This window comes from Neodiprion lecontei, chromosome 7 (genome assembly GCF_021901455.1).
Source record: "Neodiprion lecontei isolate iyNeoLeco1 chromosome 7, iyNeoLeco1.1, whole genome shotgun sequence".
NCBI lineage: Eukaryota > Metazoa > Arthropoda > Insecta > Hymenoptera > Diprionidae > Neodiprion > Neodiprion lecontei.
Window position 1 is genome coordinate 26,327,670 of NC_060266.1, and position 17,583 is coordinate 26,345,252.

Below are 17,583 nucleotides of genomic sequence, written 5' to 3' on the forward strand. Positions count from 1 at the left end.
ATATAAGCGCACATACCCGCCAATACACATGTGCGTGCGGATGTGGGTTGAAACGTACGTACGCAGCTGAGACACATGGTTCCAAGCTTCTTCAATAACATTATTTATTCACTCTGATTTATTTTCTCCATCTCATAAACGTATAAGCTCTTTGAAACAAGATTGACCATTTACCTACAATACGAACAGATGAAGAGACTGTCTTAAAACGATGAGCTCGTGGTTGAGATATATACATAGATATATATATATATATAAGGAGGAAATGAAATGGTATATGGATGGGAAATCGAGTATCCGTTCGATGAACGATTGACGAGCGTCGAAAGCCGGGTCTTAACCTCAAGCTTTTATCTGTCCCTACAGAAGGTGGGTTGCGACCTCCGGATCGGAAGCAACAAGAAGATGGACGCCTGCGGGGTTTGCGGAGGGGACGGTTCGACGTGCGGGCCGATTTACTACTGGGCTTTGGTGCCGATAACGGTGTGTTCGAAGCCCTGCGGCGGAGGTGAGTGCAGTCAAGATTATACGCGTTTGGAATTATGTAAGGAGAAATACCTGTCAAGCGCAGGGGTTATTACCTGCCGAGTCAAGAGTTGAAGGAAAGGAATTAGGTAATAACGACAAGAAAAATTTCGTTCGAATGTATGTACGGTAGGGTGGTGAACTTTAAAAAGGTCATTTTTGAATCTCGACCGACTCGCCTCCCAAATCGGCTCCACATATTTCAAAAATAATTCCCTAACTCTTTCAGATTTGAATCTCAATTCTAACCCGTGCCTCCAAGAGGGTAGAGTACCGCATTGAACCCTTTCATGAAACAATTACGGAATTATTTTTAAATTATCTGGAGCCAGTTGGGGGGCGAGCCGGTCGAAATAAAAAAATTACCTTTTTAAGGACCACCCTAAATTGTACAGGTATGAAGTTACTTCCTACCTAATGGGTTTGGTAAAGCTCAGGTTGACATCAGCAGCAGCAGCAGCCGGTGCTCGCGAACGCGTGATTCTAATTACTGGTCGGGCTCGTATATTTTACCGATATAGTTCACCTGGCATCTACACAGAACCAGAGAAGGAGAAATTCCTCCCTCAGAGCATTTTCCCCGCCGGTCATTCAATCATCCCTTACCTCGATTCTCGATATTCGGCACACGTTTTACGAATTAATATTCTTTATGCTTGAGATTATAACTGTGAAAAGGTTATTCTGTATACCCACGGCATACAGGATTGTTGTTTGCTAGTGTGTTCGGAGTCTTGAAAGAGAAAACAAATAATGAAACGTGAAATCCTGATATCACACACAGGTTTCAAGATGGCGATGGCCGTCTGCAAAAGTAGAAGCACCGACGAAGAAGTGATGGATTCTCACTGTGACCCAACCGAAAAACCGGACAAGTCGCTCGTCGCCTGCAACGATCAACCATGTACTACAGAGTAAGCGCGAAAAATGACGAATTTTTTGTTTCTTTCTTAAATTGTAAGTAAAATAGGTACCCACAGGTTGTCTGTTCGGTGGCATCTTTGGTAATTTGAAATTCTCAATTCCATGCTACAAAGATTGGGCCTGATGCTTGATACACTGAAATAAGCGGCAATCCAATATTCTTAGGTGCAAACTCTTTTTCGATATTATGACACGAATTTCTATTGCACAGGATGCAACTAAATAAACCGAATAGACAAAACTATTATAAGGATATATATTCCAATCCCAGTCGCGCCTAACTAGTTGAAACTTATGGATTGGCGAGACGAGGATAACAGCAGCTTTAAACTGCAGCGATACCCGTTGAGCTTGAATAGAAAAAGCTCGCGACTAGACCGCTGAGTCACAGCCGCCACCGAGTGAGGAGAGAAAAAGCCATGCGAGTGAAAAGTGAAACAAAACGATAGTGCGATATGTAATACACTACTCACACGTGCAGCATTGTAAACGAGAATGAGTGGGTCTCCCTCACACGTGACACGTTCAAATTTTCACCCTTTGATCGGCTCATGGTCGTGGGGAGGAGGGGGGGGGGGGGGGGGGGCTGAAAAGCAGGTAGCAGTTTTGAAATGCAATTTCGTTAATGCTACCGACGTCGGTGTGGTAGCCAAAGGGTTATAAATTTATTTACCACGCCGTTGAACCCCGACCTTTTATAAATATATTTACAGATTTTCCGGTATTCCCTTAATTTGAGTTGCGCGCGTTTGAAATTGAGAGAAAAAAAAAACATACAAACAAACAAACAGAAATAAAAGTAAAAATAAAGAAAAAAAAAAACATTAGCCGAAGAGATTTTTAACTTTCCGCTGAAGTATCGAGCGTGTCAAACGTTATCGGAATTTTCCATATCGCATACCAGAACAAGGTGGGGAAAAAAAATTTTATTCCTCACGTACTCTGGCCTCTTCTTTTCTCGCATTTGAAAATACTTTTCATTTAAATACAACCGACCAGCCTGCAAACACAGTGATTAAAAATAATTGTTTCGTACGCGCGGTTAGTTTACGACAAACAGGCCAAAGAGTAAGGTAAATGACGATAATGAATGAGTTGTATACTTAAAAAAAAAAAAAATAAGAAAATAGAAAAACCACGACGGACCGAAACGAAGAACTTTACAAATGATAAAATAATAATTCGTATAGAATTTCCATCCCGCGCTTACTTCGCTCTGTTCTACCTTAACGTCGCTACGTACCCTGCACCTTTCCGTAATCACCCTCTACTATTTCACTCAAAGGTGGACAACGGGACAATGGACCGAGTGCAGCGCAAGCTGCGGTGGCGGAACAAGAACAAGACCCGTATTCTGTTCGGAGGAGAGCAATGAAACGAGTACCAAAGTAAGTACAAAGTTCAAAGAAGCTCCTTTTTGCCCGTTTGTAGCGTCGCCGTGCGATCATTTTTTATTCATTTACCTTTTTTAACCGTACACTCGCGACTCGCCGAGTGCAGAACCGCAGAGGCATACACGTACATCTCTTTGTAATGAATGAGAAATAAGGTTGGCGATATTATTTGTCACAGCTTCCCGAACACATGTGCATCGGTTCGCACAGGCCAAGGCATCAAGAGACCTGCAATACGATATCCTGTCCCATGTGGGAAACGAACGAGTGGTCAGAGGTGAGAATAATTCGTGCGTTCAATCAAATGGAAAACACAAGGCAATAATCGGAAGAATAAAAGCTTCTACGGTCTGCTACAGAGTTCCGAGAATTCTTTCCCTACGTCATTACTACCTGAAATGTTTTTTTCTCGCGGTAACTTCAACAGACTATAGAGTGATGCTCGTTTGCTGATGAACGCACAAGCCACGCGAGGTTCACGGATCGAATTTCGAACGAAGAAGATTATTAATCACTCGACGAAGAGCGCGAGTTCGGGTCGTTTTCGTCCGGGTTTCGAAAGCAGCGGCTCGAAGAGAGAGAGAGAGAGAGAGAGAGCTGCTTTCAGCGAGTATCCCGATGGACAATGCACCCCCCATAATTCTGGATAATAAAGTAGAGAATAGACAGCTGCTACGTAGTCGGTTATAATATATTATAGGAAGGTAAACACAGAGATAACGTGATAAAACACGAAGAACACAAACCCGCAGAGCCTGGTGCCTGCATCTGTGCACAGTAGTGACGTAGACTTTCATATCCGTAGCAACGCGAAATCCGTATAGCTCGAATGATTAACGAGGCGTCTGTCTTGATTGATACACAATGCATTCCGCCGATGAATGAGCGAATACATACATACATACGTACGTACGTACGTACGTACGTAGGTAGGTAGGTAGGGTGGGTGCAGGAGAGGCTGATTTCAGGAGTGTTTTCAAATGGGCCTGGCAGAGCCTCGGTCTAAGAGGGTAAGCGGGAATACCCGTTGTTGAAGCGTGGGCGGTAATGATTCGATCGTAATATACCTTACGGGGGCGAGGAGAACGATCGAATGAACCTCTGGAGCAGAGGAGGAGGGGCGGTGGTAGGGAAACGCGAGTGTATAAGACGAGAAAGACAGGAATTGATAGATTCCTCGCTTTTGTGGGCCGAGCCAAGCTGAAAGCACTTGAGGCTGCTGAGATTGAAGATTCGAGAGAGCCGTTCCTGGTCCCTCACCCTCTCGATTCCCGCCCCCCTTCTCCTTCTCCTTCTCCTTCCCGATCTCGATCTTGGTGCCTGCTAACGCCACCGTCGAAAGACCAACGGACCGGAAATTCTTTCATCGAGGAACGGATTCCTGATTCCGTTCCCGTGGTTTAAACGCGGAGGAATGCGCGCGTGATACTCTTCATCTTTTTTCAAATCCCTGGATATCGCTGAATCTTGCATGGATTCCGGCTCGTCACGTTTATCTCACCCTCGACAATTCATCGCGCATTTATTCGTCCCAACAATATTACACAAGGTTGTTTGAATTACCGTTTTATGCAGTGTTCGGCTTCCTGCGGTTCCGGAATTCGGACGCGTTTTGTCAGCTGCAAGGACGGCAAAGGACGCGTTTCTAAGGACTGCGACATCGTGGAAAAGCCGCACAATGAACAGGAGTGTAGATCCGTAGTATGTCCGACTCCAAGCATAGGTAACACTCTTATTTTCAACATTACATATTTAAAAATACTAACCGAATTAAAGTAATGAACATGTTTCATGTAATTCATTCTGCTCTCCCACTTCGTATACATTTTTTCATATTATTCCAAAAAGTCACCATTATTGATTTATTCAGCTGTCAAAGAATTCCCCCTTTGTTTCAGAAGACGAGTTTATGCGACCTCTGAGGCAACCCTACCCGCCACCACCTGTACCAGCGAAGTTAATCGGCCAACCGATTCCTTCCGAATCGACGTGAGTATATTCGTTGAAACGTCAGTATGTCGATGAAATTACTATGGTGAACAAGTAGTAGAATTATTACTTTTCATATAATTATTATAATATAGTTTGCGGTAGTGCAGTCAGAGGTTTCGGTAACAGTAATTAATGCTTTAGAAGCAGACACTCAGGATGCGCAGCTTAATTTACAATCGACATGATCTTTGGTTCGCGGGAAGATAAATCGTGAAGTTTGATGTATGCCTGATATTTGATCTGTTACGCTAGGTACACCATCTACTTTGCATATGGCTGGTTATACTCGAGGTACACTGTACATCGATCTTATTTCCATACTCTTTGTTTATATGCCCATTGTATTTTCCGCTTGGATGCAATATACTGTGCATAATTATGTATTTACTGTTCATGTCAAAAATGCCATTTAATCGCAGTTATATTGAACAGTTTACCGCATTTACAATTTTCATTTTTCATAACATGCTGCAAATTGTTCACTACACGTACCGACCAAACCATTAGCGGACACTTGTTATACGCTTTATTTCTAGCACTTGTCATAGTTACCGTTTTTAGTATTTTCAAATTACCACATCGTTCTGTATGGCAAGCAGCACGCGTTTTCTCGGGAACATTTTTATTCAACGTTTCATCGACTTGGAAAATAAGCGGAGCTCAGAATTTCACATCCTGAAGTAGTAATAGCCGGAACGGGTCAGACGCTACGCCGTAACCTAGAAATATAACTTTGGACGTAGCTTCTTGTCGTATAATTTGTTTCTCTTCACACGAAGCATTATCTACCGATATTGTATTTTTTTAAATGAAATGATACTCCGCCTAAACTATGCCGGACGAAATAAATAATGAAAAGCGTATACGTATGATCAACGTGGTGGTCTACCTGCAGTATATAAACTACTTCACTCCGGAAATGTGGAGTCGGAAGCATTGCAAGAAATTGTCAAACGAACTCGAGGACTTTACAAACATTGGAAAATGTGATGGATTGATTTGCACGAGGTCGCGACGGTTCGAGTAGAATGTAAATAAAGTAACGATATCATATCGCGATGTTGCACGAAACTCGTCATCTATAACTAGAGTTAATTAAGGAAATGGGTGGTGCAGCCTGGACCGAAGAGTTACTTCGCCCACATTAATACCCTATATGACGATGAACGAGTGTCCAGGGTATCGATTTATCAACGTACAGGCTTCATCCTGTTAGCATAATACGTTGGTGTACGTACCGACATTCAAAGGCACAATGATGTACAGATTCATATTGGAAACGCAGATAGCCGTTATCGGGCCAAGTTTCGGGAAATCTCTGATACAAACTGGTCGCGAGAAAAAAAAAAGTAATATTTGTTTTCACAGATTCATTGCAGAGGAATGGTCGCCGTGTTCGGTGACATGCGGCGAGGGCATCCGACGTCGAGAAGTGCACTGCAAGATATTCCTCGAGTTCAGCAGAACAATAGCGAAGTTGCCAGACAGGCAATGCTCGGGACCGAAGCCCGCCGACATAGAAAAGTGCGTCCAGGAACCTTGCGGGATTCTGGGCAATAGTCTTTCTCACAGAATGGACACCGTCAGGGATAGCGGCTATGCCGAGTCCAGCCTCGCCGACACCTACAGATCCTCTTCGGGAGGGTCGGGGGGCAGCAGCTACGAGAGCAGCGTTCGAGTCGCCGCTGGCAGCGCGACTCAAACGAGCTACTCTTGGAACGAAAACGGCTACACTCACTGCAGCGCCTCGTGTCTCGGCGGTGAGTTGACTGATATGTTGTGCGGTTGGCGAAAAAACAGAAGGAAAAAATAAATAAAAAAAAAAAGGGCGGGCGGGAGGCAGAGTACAGCTTGGACGGTCTAAATCGTACTTATTTTCGGGAATTTTTATTTTTTGTTCGGAGTTATTTGCTACTTATATGCGCCGTTCCGCAATTTTGTTATTAATTTCAATGAAAAAATTCCAAAATATTCTTCAAATTATAAGTAACAAAGCCATCAAACTCAAGTTGCTCAAAGTGTTTTCGTTTTCCTTAAAAAAAAAATTTCTAAAAATAGGTATGACTTTAAACCGTCCAAGCTGTACTCCCACTTCAATTAATATTACCGCGGATTTTACAGGCGTTCAAGAGCTGATCATAAATTGCGTCAGAGACTCAGATGCTCGAGTGGTGACACCGTATCTTTGCACCCCGGAAACAAAACCGGAGTCGCGAATCAGGACCTGCAACGATCATCCCTGTCCACCAAGGTATGCGTGAACTGTATTAAATAGGTATAAGAATGCAAGCGATTACTACGAGTATTCGAATCGCGTGGTGATTATCAATTTCAGATGGAACTTCAGCGACTTTGCACCGTGCATGAGCCCCTGCGGATTGGGAATTCAGACACGTGACGTGACGTGCATACACGAGGTTGCCAGGGGAGGCGCGAACACGGTTCACGTACCCAACAACATGTGCCCCCAGCCTCCGCCGCCGGATAGACAGTATTGCAATATATTGGATTGCCCTGTGAAATGGAACATTGGAGTCTGGGGAAAGGTGAGGAGGATTTTTTTATAGTAAACGTAATTCCTGGATTTAAAGGATCACATTAGCATTCACGAGTGGTGTAACGGCGTTCTAGTGCTCCAAGACTTGCGGCGGTGGTGTAAAGAAGAGATACGTAGCCTGCGAACAAGTCATGGCGCAGGGCCATCAGCAGCCACGGCCAGAGTCCGCGTGCGTCACCCAGAAACCCGCCGAGCAGAGGCCCTGCAATACTCGGGCCTGCCACGACCTCGACTCGAACGCACAGCCTATTATTTCAAGCGAGAACACGACTTTCAGCCAGTCGGATCCGAACGAAAAGGTCGATCTCAAAATCGGTGGTACGGCGATTGTATTTCACGGCACTTCGATCGTCAAGATCCGATGTCCGGTGAAAAAATTTGACAAGTGAGCGGCAACTCTGCAAAGCTGTTCGACGATACAGCACATTCTCAATTCCGTTGCCAATTCTTAAGTGCAGGGCAGCTATAACCGTTGTACATTTGTTCCCGCAGGGCTCACATTATATGGACGAAGGACAGAATGGAGCTAAGGAAGTCAAAGAAGTACAAGATCAGCAAAAAGGGCGCACTTAGAATAGTTGACGTAAGCTACTCGGACAACGGTGTCTATGCTTGTATAGGTGAGGAGAAGATCTTGACTGTCTTAACGCGAAGACCATCGGCTGGACAATTCAAAGCTAAGAGAAACTTATCGCTTGTTACCTTTTAGCGGGACATTCGCAAGCAGAGGTTCGTCTTTTGGTGAAAGTGAGACCCGGCGAGTACATGAGCAGCGAAGAAATCCTCCGGCACGGAAAGACGGTCCATCATCAGGACGCTAGTTTGGACTCATCACCTTCGCTGTCCGGCGAAGTGCTTCACACGGATTACGCAGGTATAACGTTTTGCGACTTTCCAAGAGGCTGGAGTTGGTAACGTTAACGTAAAAAATCGTCAGGAGAAAAAAAAAATGAATGCTCAATTTTACAACGACTTTGAAAAAGGATTTTACTTTTCAAAATAAGATCATGTTTCTCTTTAATAAATTTCAATCACTGCTAAAAGTGCGAAGTAACGATTTTTCCTAAACATGCATTGTTGAAGGAACGTTACTAAATTCACCCTCATGATTTTCCTATCTCGAGCCGTTTCTGCACCGAGATTTTCCATCCCCAGCACCAGCCTACGGCAGTCCGTTCTCCTTCAACGGCGAAGATTTCAGTCACGAGGCCCATCCCGAAGGAATAGTCACCCCTAAACCGACGCGAAAACCGCGAAAAAAGAAACAGAAGCCGAGTCCGCTTCCGCCGGACGCGACGATGATTCACGGCGAGTATACCGTGACTTCGCCTCATCAGGTAAGTAAATCGGTGCTGAATACCTAATTGCGATGGAAAATTTACAAGAACCGATGACCGCCTGTTCTCTCCGTTTGTTTCGTCTAACTACACAACTACTCTATTCTATGTCGACTAAACTACTCTTTTAACACCAACGCTGATCGCTATCTTTTTCCTTGTACTTTTCTCCTAACAAACTAACGTCTTCCGGTGATGGGCTCGTGACGCTATAATCAGCCGGGATATCAGGAGTCGGTCGAATCAACAGCAACTTCAGGAACTTCGAGCCTTTTGCCCCACTTAAACGGATTGATATCGAGGCTAAAGGTAAGCGCCTCCATTCGCGTTTACCCTACACCACTAAAGCCGAACCCGCAAACATATTCGGGATGACGCGATTGTATTATTTTTTTTTTTTTGCATTTCATTTTACGTTTGCTTCCCAAGTTGACAGATCTTTCGCATTTTGTATCTTTTCTTTTATTTTTCAGTTATCAAGTCTCGCAACTTCCTGCTGCTTCTCTCTCTACACTATCTGTACTTTTACTGTTCATTTATAATCCAACTAACGATAAATAACCAAATAATACGGATATCAGCCAGCAACCCTAAAATTCAGCTATATCCTCGTTGTCAAGAGCTGAAAATTGAAAGGGCGTAATCCACATTTTGCAACAAAAATGGATGAAAGCGGATTTTAATCGCGAATCTGAAAAACGGTTATGCCCTTTTGGTTCTTAACCCTTGACATATCTATATAATATACATATTTTTTTTTTTTTTACTGCACAGTATGACTGTAGCCACTGACAAGTTTCTATTTTGTAGTATGTTTGTATTGTGTGATAATTTATTATTAAATTGCTATTATACTTTAATTGCCTGTAAGTAATGTGTTAGAGGAATAAAATTAGCGCACACAGATATCGTTAGCCACTGTCTATCATACTAATATCGTTCGCTAGGCCTATTGGCCATTTCAGGGTAACGCGATAGGGAACCGGGGTCACAGGATGGCACCACATTATGTCGAGGATTCGAGGAGCGACGATATTCCGACAACTCGAACTCTCAGGGATCGGAAAGCTGGAAGAAACTTCGCGGACGAAATCGACAGCGACTTTGGTATTTTACAAGGAAACACGGGGATACCGGATGAGAAATTTGGCCCAGACGAGGAGCGGATAATCATCGACGACGACCCGTACGACCTGGACGAAGCGATATTCGCTCTTCAAAACGGCGACGAGTCTATAAGCACGCCAAAGATAACTTACAGAAAAAAGCCGGCCCCAACTTTGTCGGCGATAGATTTCATCGAGGAATCCCTGAGGAACGCGAAAAGGCACGAGGCCCAACAAAGTGCGCAAGAAGTTCGATTACAGGGCAGGGATGATATTAAATCGATTGATCTCGCCGAGGAATTACTGTCAGCAATGAAACGGAGCAACGAAGAAAATTCGAGTAATGCCGAAACGACGCGGAAAGTTCAAGAACCGGCAGACTCCAAGTCCTTTGCAAAAGAAGGATTTCCCAATAGAGGAAACCGGGACAGCACTGCTACAAATAACTTTGGAGAAACTTTGATCGATGAGCGGGAGAAGAGGATGAACGACGAAGCCTTGCCGGTAACTCGATCAGCGAGCGTGAATGAAATGAACTCCGTGATAACGAGCGAACCCGAAGTGACGGAGAATCAGACATCAGAGCAGACGCAATACCTTGGCAAAGTGGAGTCCAAGGAGGACGAGGTCGAAGAAAACACTCCGGGCAACGATCAGCTGAACCCGAACTACGGAAATTCCGAATCACCGGAAGAATCGAGTGAAAGTTCGACCAACCTCGAGTCGAACGAAGAAGCGTTGAGCCCCAGTCCCGAAGGCGACGAGGTCGGAAATCCCCGCGGCACCATAAGTACTTGGGAAATTTTCACCTCGACTGCGTTCGAAAACGGAAACATCGACGACGAGTCGACTTTACAGCCTGTCGTCATTTTAGGAAAGAGTAAGCTTCGACGCGATAAATTCACTGGAGCACACAGCTACTTGAACGCCAGTGTAAAAAATCCCGATAACACTCGATGTTGTTTCTTGCAGGCATCGTTGAGGAGCTCAAGTTTGAATGGGTCACAACGGAATGGTCCAAGTGTTCGCAGACTTGCGGTGGCGGCGGTTTTCAGGTTATCAATATTCCGATATCGCAGTAAAATAACTCAAACGGGTTCCTAAGCCGATTTTAACTTTTTGGTCTTTAGATGAGAGGCGCTCAGTGCACCGTGAGACCCGTAAAGACCGCAATAAACGCCACTCAGGTCGCCCCGAAAACAGCCGTCGGTGCTACGCTGTGCGAAGACGCGGGAATTTCGATTCCAGAAAAGGTTCGAGCCTGCGGGGGAGAAAGATGCCCGCAGTGGCATGCCGGGGAATGGACGCCCTGCGAGACGTCGCGGTGTTTCACTTGGCAAACAGGTAGGCGAATTCCTCGAGTCCTCCTCAAAGTTCACCATTCTCCCTCTCCGATTTGCTCTACTTTCATCCTTTTGCAGCAATGCAGAGGAGGGAAGTTACGTGCCGCATTACGGAGGAAGGGGTAAACGGTACGACGAACGCGACTGTCCTCGATGTCAGCAAATGCGAGGAGAGTGTCAAACCCCCCCAAAGACTCGAGTGCTATAACGACGAGTGCAAAGGTGTATGGCGGGTTGGCGAATGGTCGGAAGTGAGTTAATCATCGGGTTCAAAATACGGGTGCTTAGGAAAATTTCGATGGTTTTAGGTGCATCGAGTCGGTATTTCCCGAAAGGTTAATCACTCGTCAATTCAATGTACACCCGATTTCGAGATTAAAAAGATTTCGCAATATTTCTGGGATTTCAAAGAATTTCAAAAGATTGCAACAGATTTCACAAGATTTCCGAAAAAGCTTACACCAGATATCAAGAGTGATTAACCCCTTGGTATATTCTTTGCCGAAAAAGTATCACGAGGGAGTATTTTTTGCAGAACAAAAAATATTTAACGAAACATTATTTCAGTGCACCGCTTCCTGCGAGGAGGATGGCGTCAAGTACAGAATCTTACAGTGTGTCTGGTTTGGGACGAAAAAGGCAGCGGGCAACGCCTGCAGGGACGTTCCACGACCTTCTGTTATGAAAACGTGCAAAGGACCACCTTGCCTCCAAACAACAGGTAAAACTCATGGCGCATATGTGCTTTTACAACGTCAGGTCGGACACGCAGTTCGGTTTCGTAATTCCGGATAACGTGTCGTTCGGAGTAAATATTATGCGGCGTAACTTACCGGTAGATCATTTGGATGTTTCAGAGCACTGTAAGGATCTTTCGCAGTTCTGCGGTAAAGTAAAAGCAATGAATATGTGCCGAGTGCCTCTTTACGAGAAACAGTGTTGCCAATCCTGTCGTCAGCAGTCCTAAGACAGCGTGACGATCTCGAATCAAGTGGCGGCACTGAAATTGAAGAGAAGATAAAAGGTTAGACAACAGGACAAAGAAGAGCTAGATTCACGAAAAGACGGAGAAAATTTTGCAGCTAGATATGTAGAAAAGAAGAAGATTAGGGAAACAAGAAAAATGGAAAAATTTGTTATATGAGATTGAATCATGATTGAATACCTCGTAGGTATAAAATTGGTTGAAAATTGACTAAAGTTGGCAACGTGACAGTTGCAGTGTATTGTTTAAAAATACGTTAAATATTATACAAAATAACAAGATATAATATACTATATATACATAATTTAAGAATTATAGTATGTGGTTGACCGACTTGTTACGCGAATAATAATCTTTACCAATTTCTCCGAAATTAAATATTTTTATCATTTCTCTTCGCCGATAAATTATAATTTCGTTGCAACTCAATACATGTATACAATATATTTTACGTATTTAAGCAAGCGAATTATGAAAATCAAGAAAATCGTTTTTTGTTTTCCACAGAAAATTATTCAAATTAACTGAAATGTAAGAACGTAAAATACTAAAAAATTAACGACATCTTATTAAACTTGAAATTACACTAATTAAGCTGTAACATGCAGAGATTATTTATAATTCCGGGTTATTTGGCGCGTTCCTTAATGTCGACTAAATTCCACAGTAGGTACTAAGCCAAATGCGAGGAAAAACAAACACAATAACACCGCGCATCTCGGACAATTTTCCAAAACAACAAATAAGCGATATTGTTTCAAGTCTAACTGTGAATTTTAAATATACGTTACAGTCACCGTTTCAGAAGATGAAAAAAAGGACTTATTACTCTACACGAAGTTGATAAGATTATTGTCATTAAAGTATTTCAATGTTGGTGCTTGACTCGCACATAAAATGGCTTTAACGTAAAAGTATTCAAAGTTAAGTAATAAAAAAAAATAATAATAACAGTAATAATAATAATATATTTAATTATATACGATTTAGACTAACTGCGATTTGTATTATTGTTGTACTGATTATACCGTATGATTTCAATTCCGTGCATGGTAATTTATATTTCTATTTACTAACCACAGCGCAGTTTCATATATTCACAAACCAACGCGCGAACTGTTTAAACATACCTCCTGCAAGAATCGTTCTTCAAGACTGAGCAATATTTCCATAGATCGGGTTTATAATTTCGTCACATAATATAGCTATATAAATAAATATAATAGTACATTCCGTTCCCAAAGGGGCATTACCACGATAATTCAATTTTCGTCAAACGATTGCTGGTTTCGATTTCCTTCCCTCGAATTATTTTATATATTTCACATTAGGTACGATCACATAACTTTGTATTTATTGTACTATTATTAATTGTTTTTCATTGAACTGTGCGCGCTGAGCTGACAAAGCTAACTAAATATTAAAAAGTTATAGGAACAAACTAGTATTATAAATATATATGTATATTATAGTGAGTGAGTGAGAGAGAGAGAGAGAGAGAGAATACAATAAAAATAATGAATGAATTAATGAATGCCTATAATAATGTATAGATATATATGATTAGGATAGGAATACAAAATAATATACGCTATATATTGGTCAAACGTGCAGCCAATCGTTTGTAAGCAATAAAAATATAAAGTTATATATTATACACACCATGTAATATATAATGTACTTATTTTGTTAAGAATCTCCGACAAAAATTTATTTACAAAAATTTTACCGCAAGTTCATAGGTGGCAATCCGCAGCGGACGATGCTCAAACTTTTTGCAAATAAATTTCTGCGACCAACGAATTTGCCTCTATACTTATAAACGACGAGAAGAGTAGAAGGAAAAAAAATAATGGTTTGCCAAATGAGCCGACTGTAAGAAGCACTATAGTATTTAAATTATAATTAATAATAACTATTGAATAAGAAATGCAGCTGTGCATAATATTATATGTTATACCTATACGAGGTTTACGTGAATCTGGCAAAACGAAGAAAACAACACCGTAGATGTGAATTTATAGCCCAGTGTAATATAACTATCATATAATGATTATTCAGATGAACGATTATACATATTATAATATACATGCAAGTAGTGTAGAATATTATTGCAAAATTTCGCAATTACTGGAAAATGATGTTGAACAATTATATATTTCAATTTTGATTTCAAATTTGACCGTAATTTTTATTCTATTACTTACACAATTATGACACGTGAAGAAAAAGTTGTAATGAAATAAGATATTGAACACACCGAATGCGACGCACGTTGAATTTTGTAGTAGCCGCCAAATGTCAAAATTGTTCACGCGTAAACAATATGAACTAGGTGTGTTATACACGATATACTTTAAGGTTTCATTTCGTTGTGTAGGTTTAAGTTTTTGTACATATATAACACGTCGATCCTAGTTGTGTAAAATGATAATTATTATGTACATTAAGTGTGCGGAGAGTGTTATGATTCAACATTATATCTATGTAAATATGTAACTGCCTATTATACATATTGCATTAAATGACGAATAAAAATTCAAAAGTATATACATGTACCGCATGCTTCGTTTTTTACTAGCCAATTTCATCTGGCATAATTTACACAGGTCTGCAAAAAAAAAAAAGCGAGAAATTGCAGCTGCACGGGATTTTTGTGGTAAGTATTATATTTTCGAGTACGCTGAATCCACAAATGACTTCCATTTTCTTCCATCACATACAGTATTTTTGCAAAATACAACCCAGCCAACATAGCTAGTTGCAGTTATGTTATCTAGAAATCACAAGCGATGCGACAGTAATCGTATAGCAAAAACTGAGTCGGAATATCTTTCCATTGTTTTGAATTATAGGTATACCATTACGAGAAAAAGTATTGCAGTCTCGTAATGTTAGCGGAATGAAATATATTATTGACGTTATATAAATAGCAGCGATATGATCGTTACATTATGAACACTGTCACAAAATATTTAACAGTGAACCCAATTATTTGTGTTACATTCGTTTGGAAAAATGAGTTACTGGTAAAGAGAACATTGAGGACGTAAAAATAATATGTACATTACATCAAATTAATGGCTTGGGAGTATGGAGAGATTGGGAGTGCTCCTAGAATCACGCAGCAGTTGTTATGTAACTTAATAAGTTATAACTTTGTGATAGATATTCGTCACTCTGCCAAGCACGTCATCACGGGATTCATTGACTTACGGGAAATTATATCAAAATAAAAACAAACAGTACAATTCATTAAAAATATAGTTATATAATAGAATTGAATATTTTATGTTGAGTAAAAAAAAGGCCCGTAACCAACGATAACATTGAGAAACTTTTGATTGGTTAAGACCTTTGAAACCTGTTCTTCCTCTCGTTGATACGCCTCCGAACACGCTTCCGCTTTCCATTTTCTCTTTCGCTGTTTGTATATATTCTTGAGTCTCACTCTGATACATATTAAACGGAAGTAAGAAATCACTTCTGCATGGGACTTTTATAATCAAGAATAGGATACCAGATATCGAGTTAAACGGGAGTTTCACTCTAAATGAAACTACAAAACACGAGTCGAAGAAAAAACCTGACGTGATGGAACTTTTATAGTATTTTTTCCGATTTCAGTGAGTGAAATTTTATAACAAACAGTATAAAAGAAAAGCCTGTGCAGTTTTTTGGTGCAGACCTGTGTCATCATTTCATTCCCACAGTTTTAAAAGCTCATCGTTACTCAATTCCCAAAGCTCCTCCAAAAGCGACCATCCCCTCTTTTGAGTACACAAAAGATACTCGTTCCCCGGATCATTCATATACGAATAAGCGCCAAGCACGAGGCTCTGGCAGAGCCGTCCGCATACGCATGTCTTTAAAACGTTCCTCTCAATCTCGGGGATTCTCCTGACAGTCTGATACCCTCTCAATACGTGTTTTCCTCTGGAAATATCATCCGCCTGAAGCAGCATGTGGCAGAGCGCGATCGCGATCTCGAATATCAAACAAGACCTTTGGGAGTCCCCGATGTCGATAACCGCCACGACCCTTTTCCCTTCGTCGTCGACGAGGATGTTCTGCTCGTTTAGATCGCCGTGAATTATGCCTTTCTCCAGCATCTCCATGCCCCCCGTAACTTCCTCCTCGAACTTGGCGACCACCTCGTTCACCACTCGTCTTCGCCGGGCATCATCGACCGCGTGAACGAAGTCCCTCAGCCTCGGTACGGAGTTCAGCATCCAGAGGGTGCGGTGCTGCTCGTAAGCCGGATGATGAAACTTCTTGAGAGCCTCGTCGAGTTCCGCGGCGAATCGCCCGACGTCCGCGAGCAGCTCGTCCGGGGGATCGGCGCGCCGATGGAGAATATCTCCGGGTATGTAAGTCAGGAGTCTGACGACGTGTTTCTCCGCTCCGTCGCCGAGGAGCTCCAGGGAGTAGTAGCGGTTTTCTAAGTTCTTTACAGGCTTGGGGGCTCTTATTCCGTTCTCCTCGAGGAAGTCCAGCATCGCGGTTTGACCCTCGACGAATCCGGTCTTCCGCGAATCGAGAGAGTTCGTGATTTTGAGAACGTAGCCGTCCCTCTCGACGCCGGTTATCCCAGGATTTTCGAACTCCTCTTCGCAGAGAACGTGGAAATTCTTATCGTCGTAGGCGTTCAACTCGGAGACCAGCTTCGCATTCAATCCGTACAAACGGCGCACCAGATCCGCGGCGGTTTTCGAATCAGCTTTGGGTCTGATCAATTGGCCGGGTTGTAGAATTTCGTCACCGCTAAGAGCGGACATTATGCGAATTCAATTTAACTCCCAATACCACGAGCTTTTATGTTTCGGAATCCCAACGACGAACCCGACCGATCGAAATTTGTGGCGCGACTAGCGCCTGTAACTGGCCGTAGGCGGAAGGATCGTTTAACATTCAATTGCGTCAATCACATCTATAAAGCCCAGTCTTGGCCCGCGATTGCTACGCATCTCCGAAAGGTATAATACACTAGGATGAGGAGGTAGATGCTGCTCCACTAAGACTCGATATTGCTCGTAAAGCTTGACTAAACGATGTGCTATTTCGAATACAGCGTTGCATTCATCGTTATCAAGATGATAAGATTGTCGGAGGTAACAGTCAACAGTATAATATCTGATACAGTGTATAGATGAACGAAAACTGACGCCAAGGCGAGGAATCTCGTATTTAATGTAGATATAATATATACATATATATATACATAGTGATAAGTGATTAGAGGGAGCACGAAAGATAAAACAGAACCGACTTTCGAAAAACGTTGAAACTTCTCTCCTTTTACTCATTTCATTCGGTTCTGACAAACTACGGTAAATACTACGGAAATAACTTTGTCTAGATAATAATAATAATATATTGATCTCACGCCCTCGGAGCAAACTCGGAGTATTTCCGTCCGA

At 42.2% G+C, this 17,583-nt stretch overlaps 3 protein-coding genes across 9 annotated transcripts in view; 1 reads left to right on the forward strand and 2 right to left on the reverse strand.

The window, feature by feature from the left end:
* The window catches only part of LOC107220852 (protein madd-4), a 94,196-nt gene extending 79,485 nt beyond the window's left edge, over nucleotides 1–14,711 (forward strand). For 2 of the 4 annotated variants that reach the window (XM_046746058.1, XM_046746061.1), the window contains 20 exons: nucleotides 367–508; nucleotides 1,310–1,439; nucleotides 2,735–2,837; nucleotides 3,022–3,120; nucleotides 4,419–4,566; nucleotides 4,742–4,832; nucleotides 6,204–6,595; nucleotides 6,957–7,086; nucleotides 7,171–7,381; nucleotides 7,467–7,777; nucleotides 7,885–8,012; nucleotides 8,102–8,266; nucleotides 8,548–8,729; nucleotides 8,949–9,038; nucleotides 9,677–10,715; nucleotides 10,808–10,890; nucleotides 10,966–11,179; nucleotides 11,257–11,429; nucleotides 11,746–11,899; nucleotides 12,036–14,711. In XM_046746058.1, the coding sequence (XP_046602014.1) occupies nucleotides 367–508; nucleotides 1,310–1,439; nucleotides 2,735–2,837; nucleotides 3,022–3,120; nucleotides 4,419–4,566; nucleotides 4,742–4,832; nucleotides 6,204–6,595; nucleotides 6,957–7,086; nucleotides 7,171–7,381; nucleotides 7,467–7,777; nucleotides 7,885–8,012; nucleotides 8,102–8,266; nucleotides 8,548–8,729; nucleotides 8,949–9,038; nucleotides 9,677–10,715; nucleotides 10,808–10,890; nucleotides 10,966–11,179; nucleotides 11,257–11,429; nucleotides 11,746–11,899; nucleotides 12,036–12,145 (4,095 nt within the window). In that variant the 3' untranslated portion in view covers nucleotides 12,146–14,711. The remainder of the gene's footprint in view (nucleotides 1–366; nucleotides 509–1,309; nucleotides 1,440–2,734; nucleotides 2,838–3,021; nucleotides 3,121–4,418; nucleotides 4,567–4,741; nucleotides 4,833–6,203; nucleotides 6,596–6,956; nucleotides 7,087–7,170; nucleotides 7,382–7,466; nucleotides 7,778–7,884; nucleotides 8,013–8,101; nucleotides 8,267–8,547; nucleotides 8,730–8,948; nucleotides 9,039–9,676; nucleotides 10,716–10,807; nucleotides 10,891–10,965; nucleotides 11,180–11,256; nucleotides 11,430–11,745; nucleotides 11,900–12,035) is intronic. The other 2 variants (XM_046746059.1, XM_046746060.1) reach the window with 2 other exon arrangements.
* The window catches only part of LOC124295596, a 110,645-nt gene that overhangs the window by 88,478 nt on the left and 4,584 nt on the right, over nucleotides 1–17,583 (reverse strand). For 2 of the 4 annotated variants that reach the window (XR_006905487.1, XR_006905488.1), the window contains exon 2: nucleotides 12,012–12,178. The exons of 1 other annotated variant lie outside the window; for it this stretch is intronic. The gene's annotated coding sequence lies outside the window, so the exon portion shown is untranslated. Of the gene's footprint in view, nucleotides 1–12,011; nucleotides 12,179–17,583 lie in introns of those variants that run through there. One more of the 4 variants, XM_046746072.1, reaches the window with a different exon arrangement.
* Nucleotides 13,950–17,293, reverse strand: LOC107220857 (hydroxylysine kinase). The gene has a single exon (XM_015659622.2). It carries the CDS (start codon nucleotides 16,939–16,941, stop codon nucleotides 15,865–15,867), a length of 1,077 nt encoding a protein of 358 aa, XP_015515108.1. The 5' UTR covers nucleotides 16,942–17,293; the 3' UTR covers nucleotides 13,950–15,864.

Coding starts and splice junctions, on each gene's coding strand:
- LOC107220857 (XM_015659622.2), bottom strand. CDS start 16,941: ATGTCCGCTCTTAGCGGTGACGAAATTCTACAACCCGGCCAATTGATC.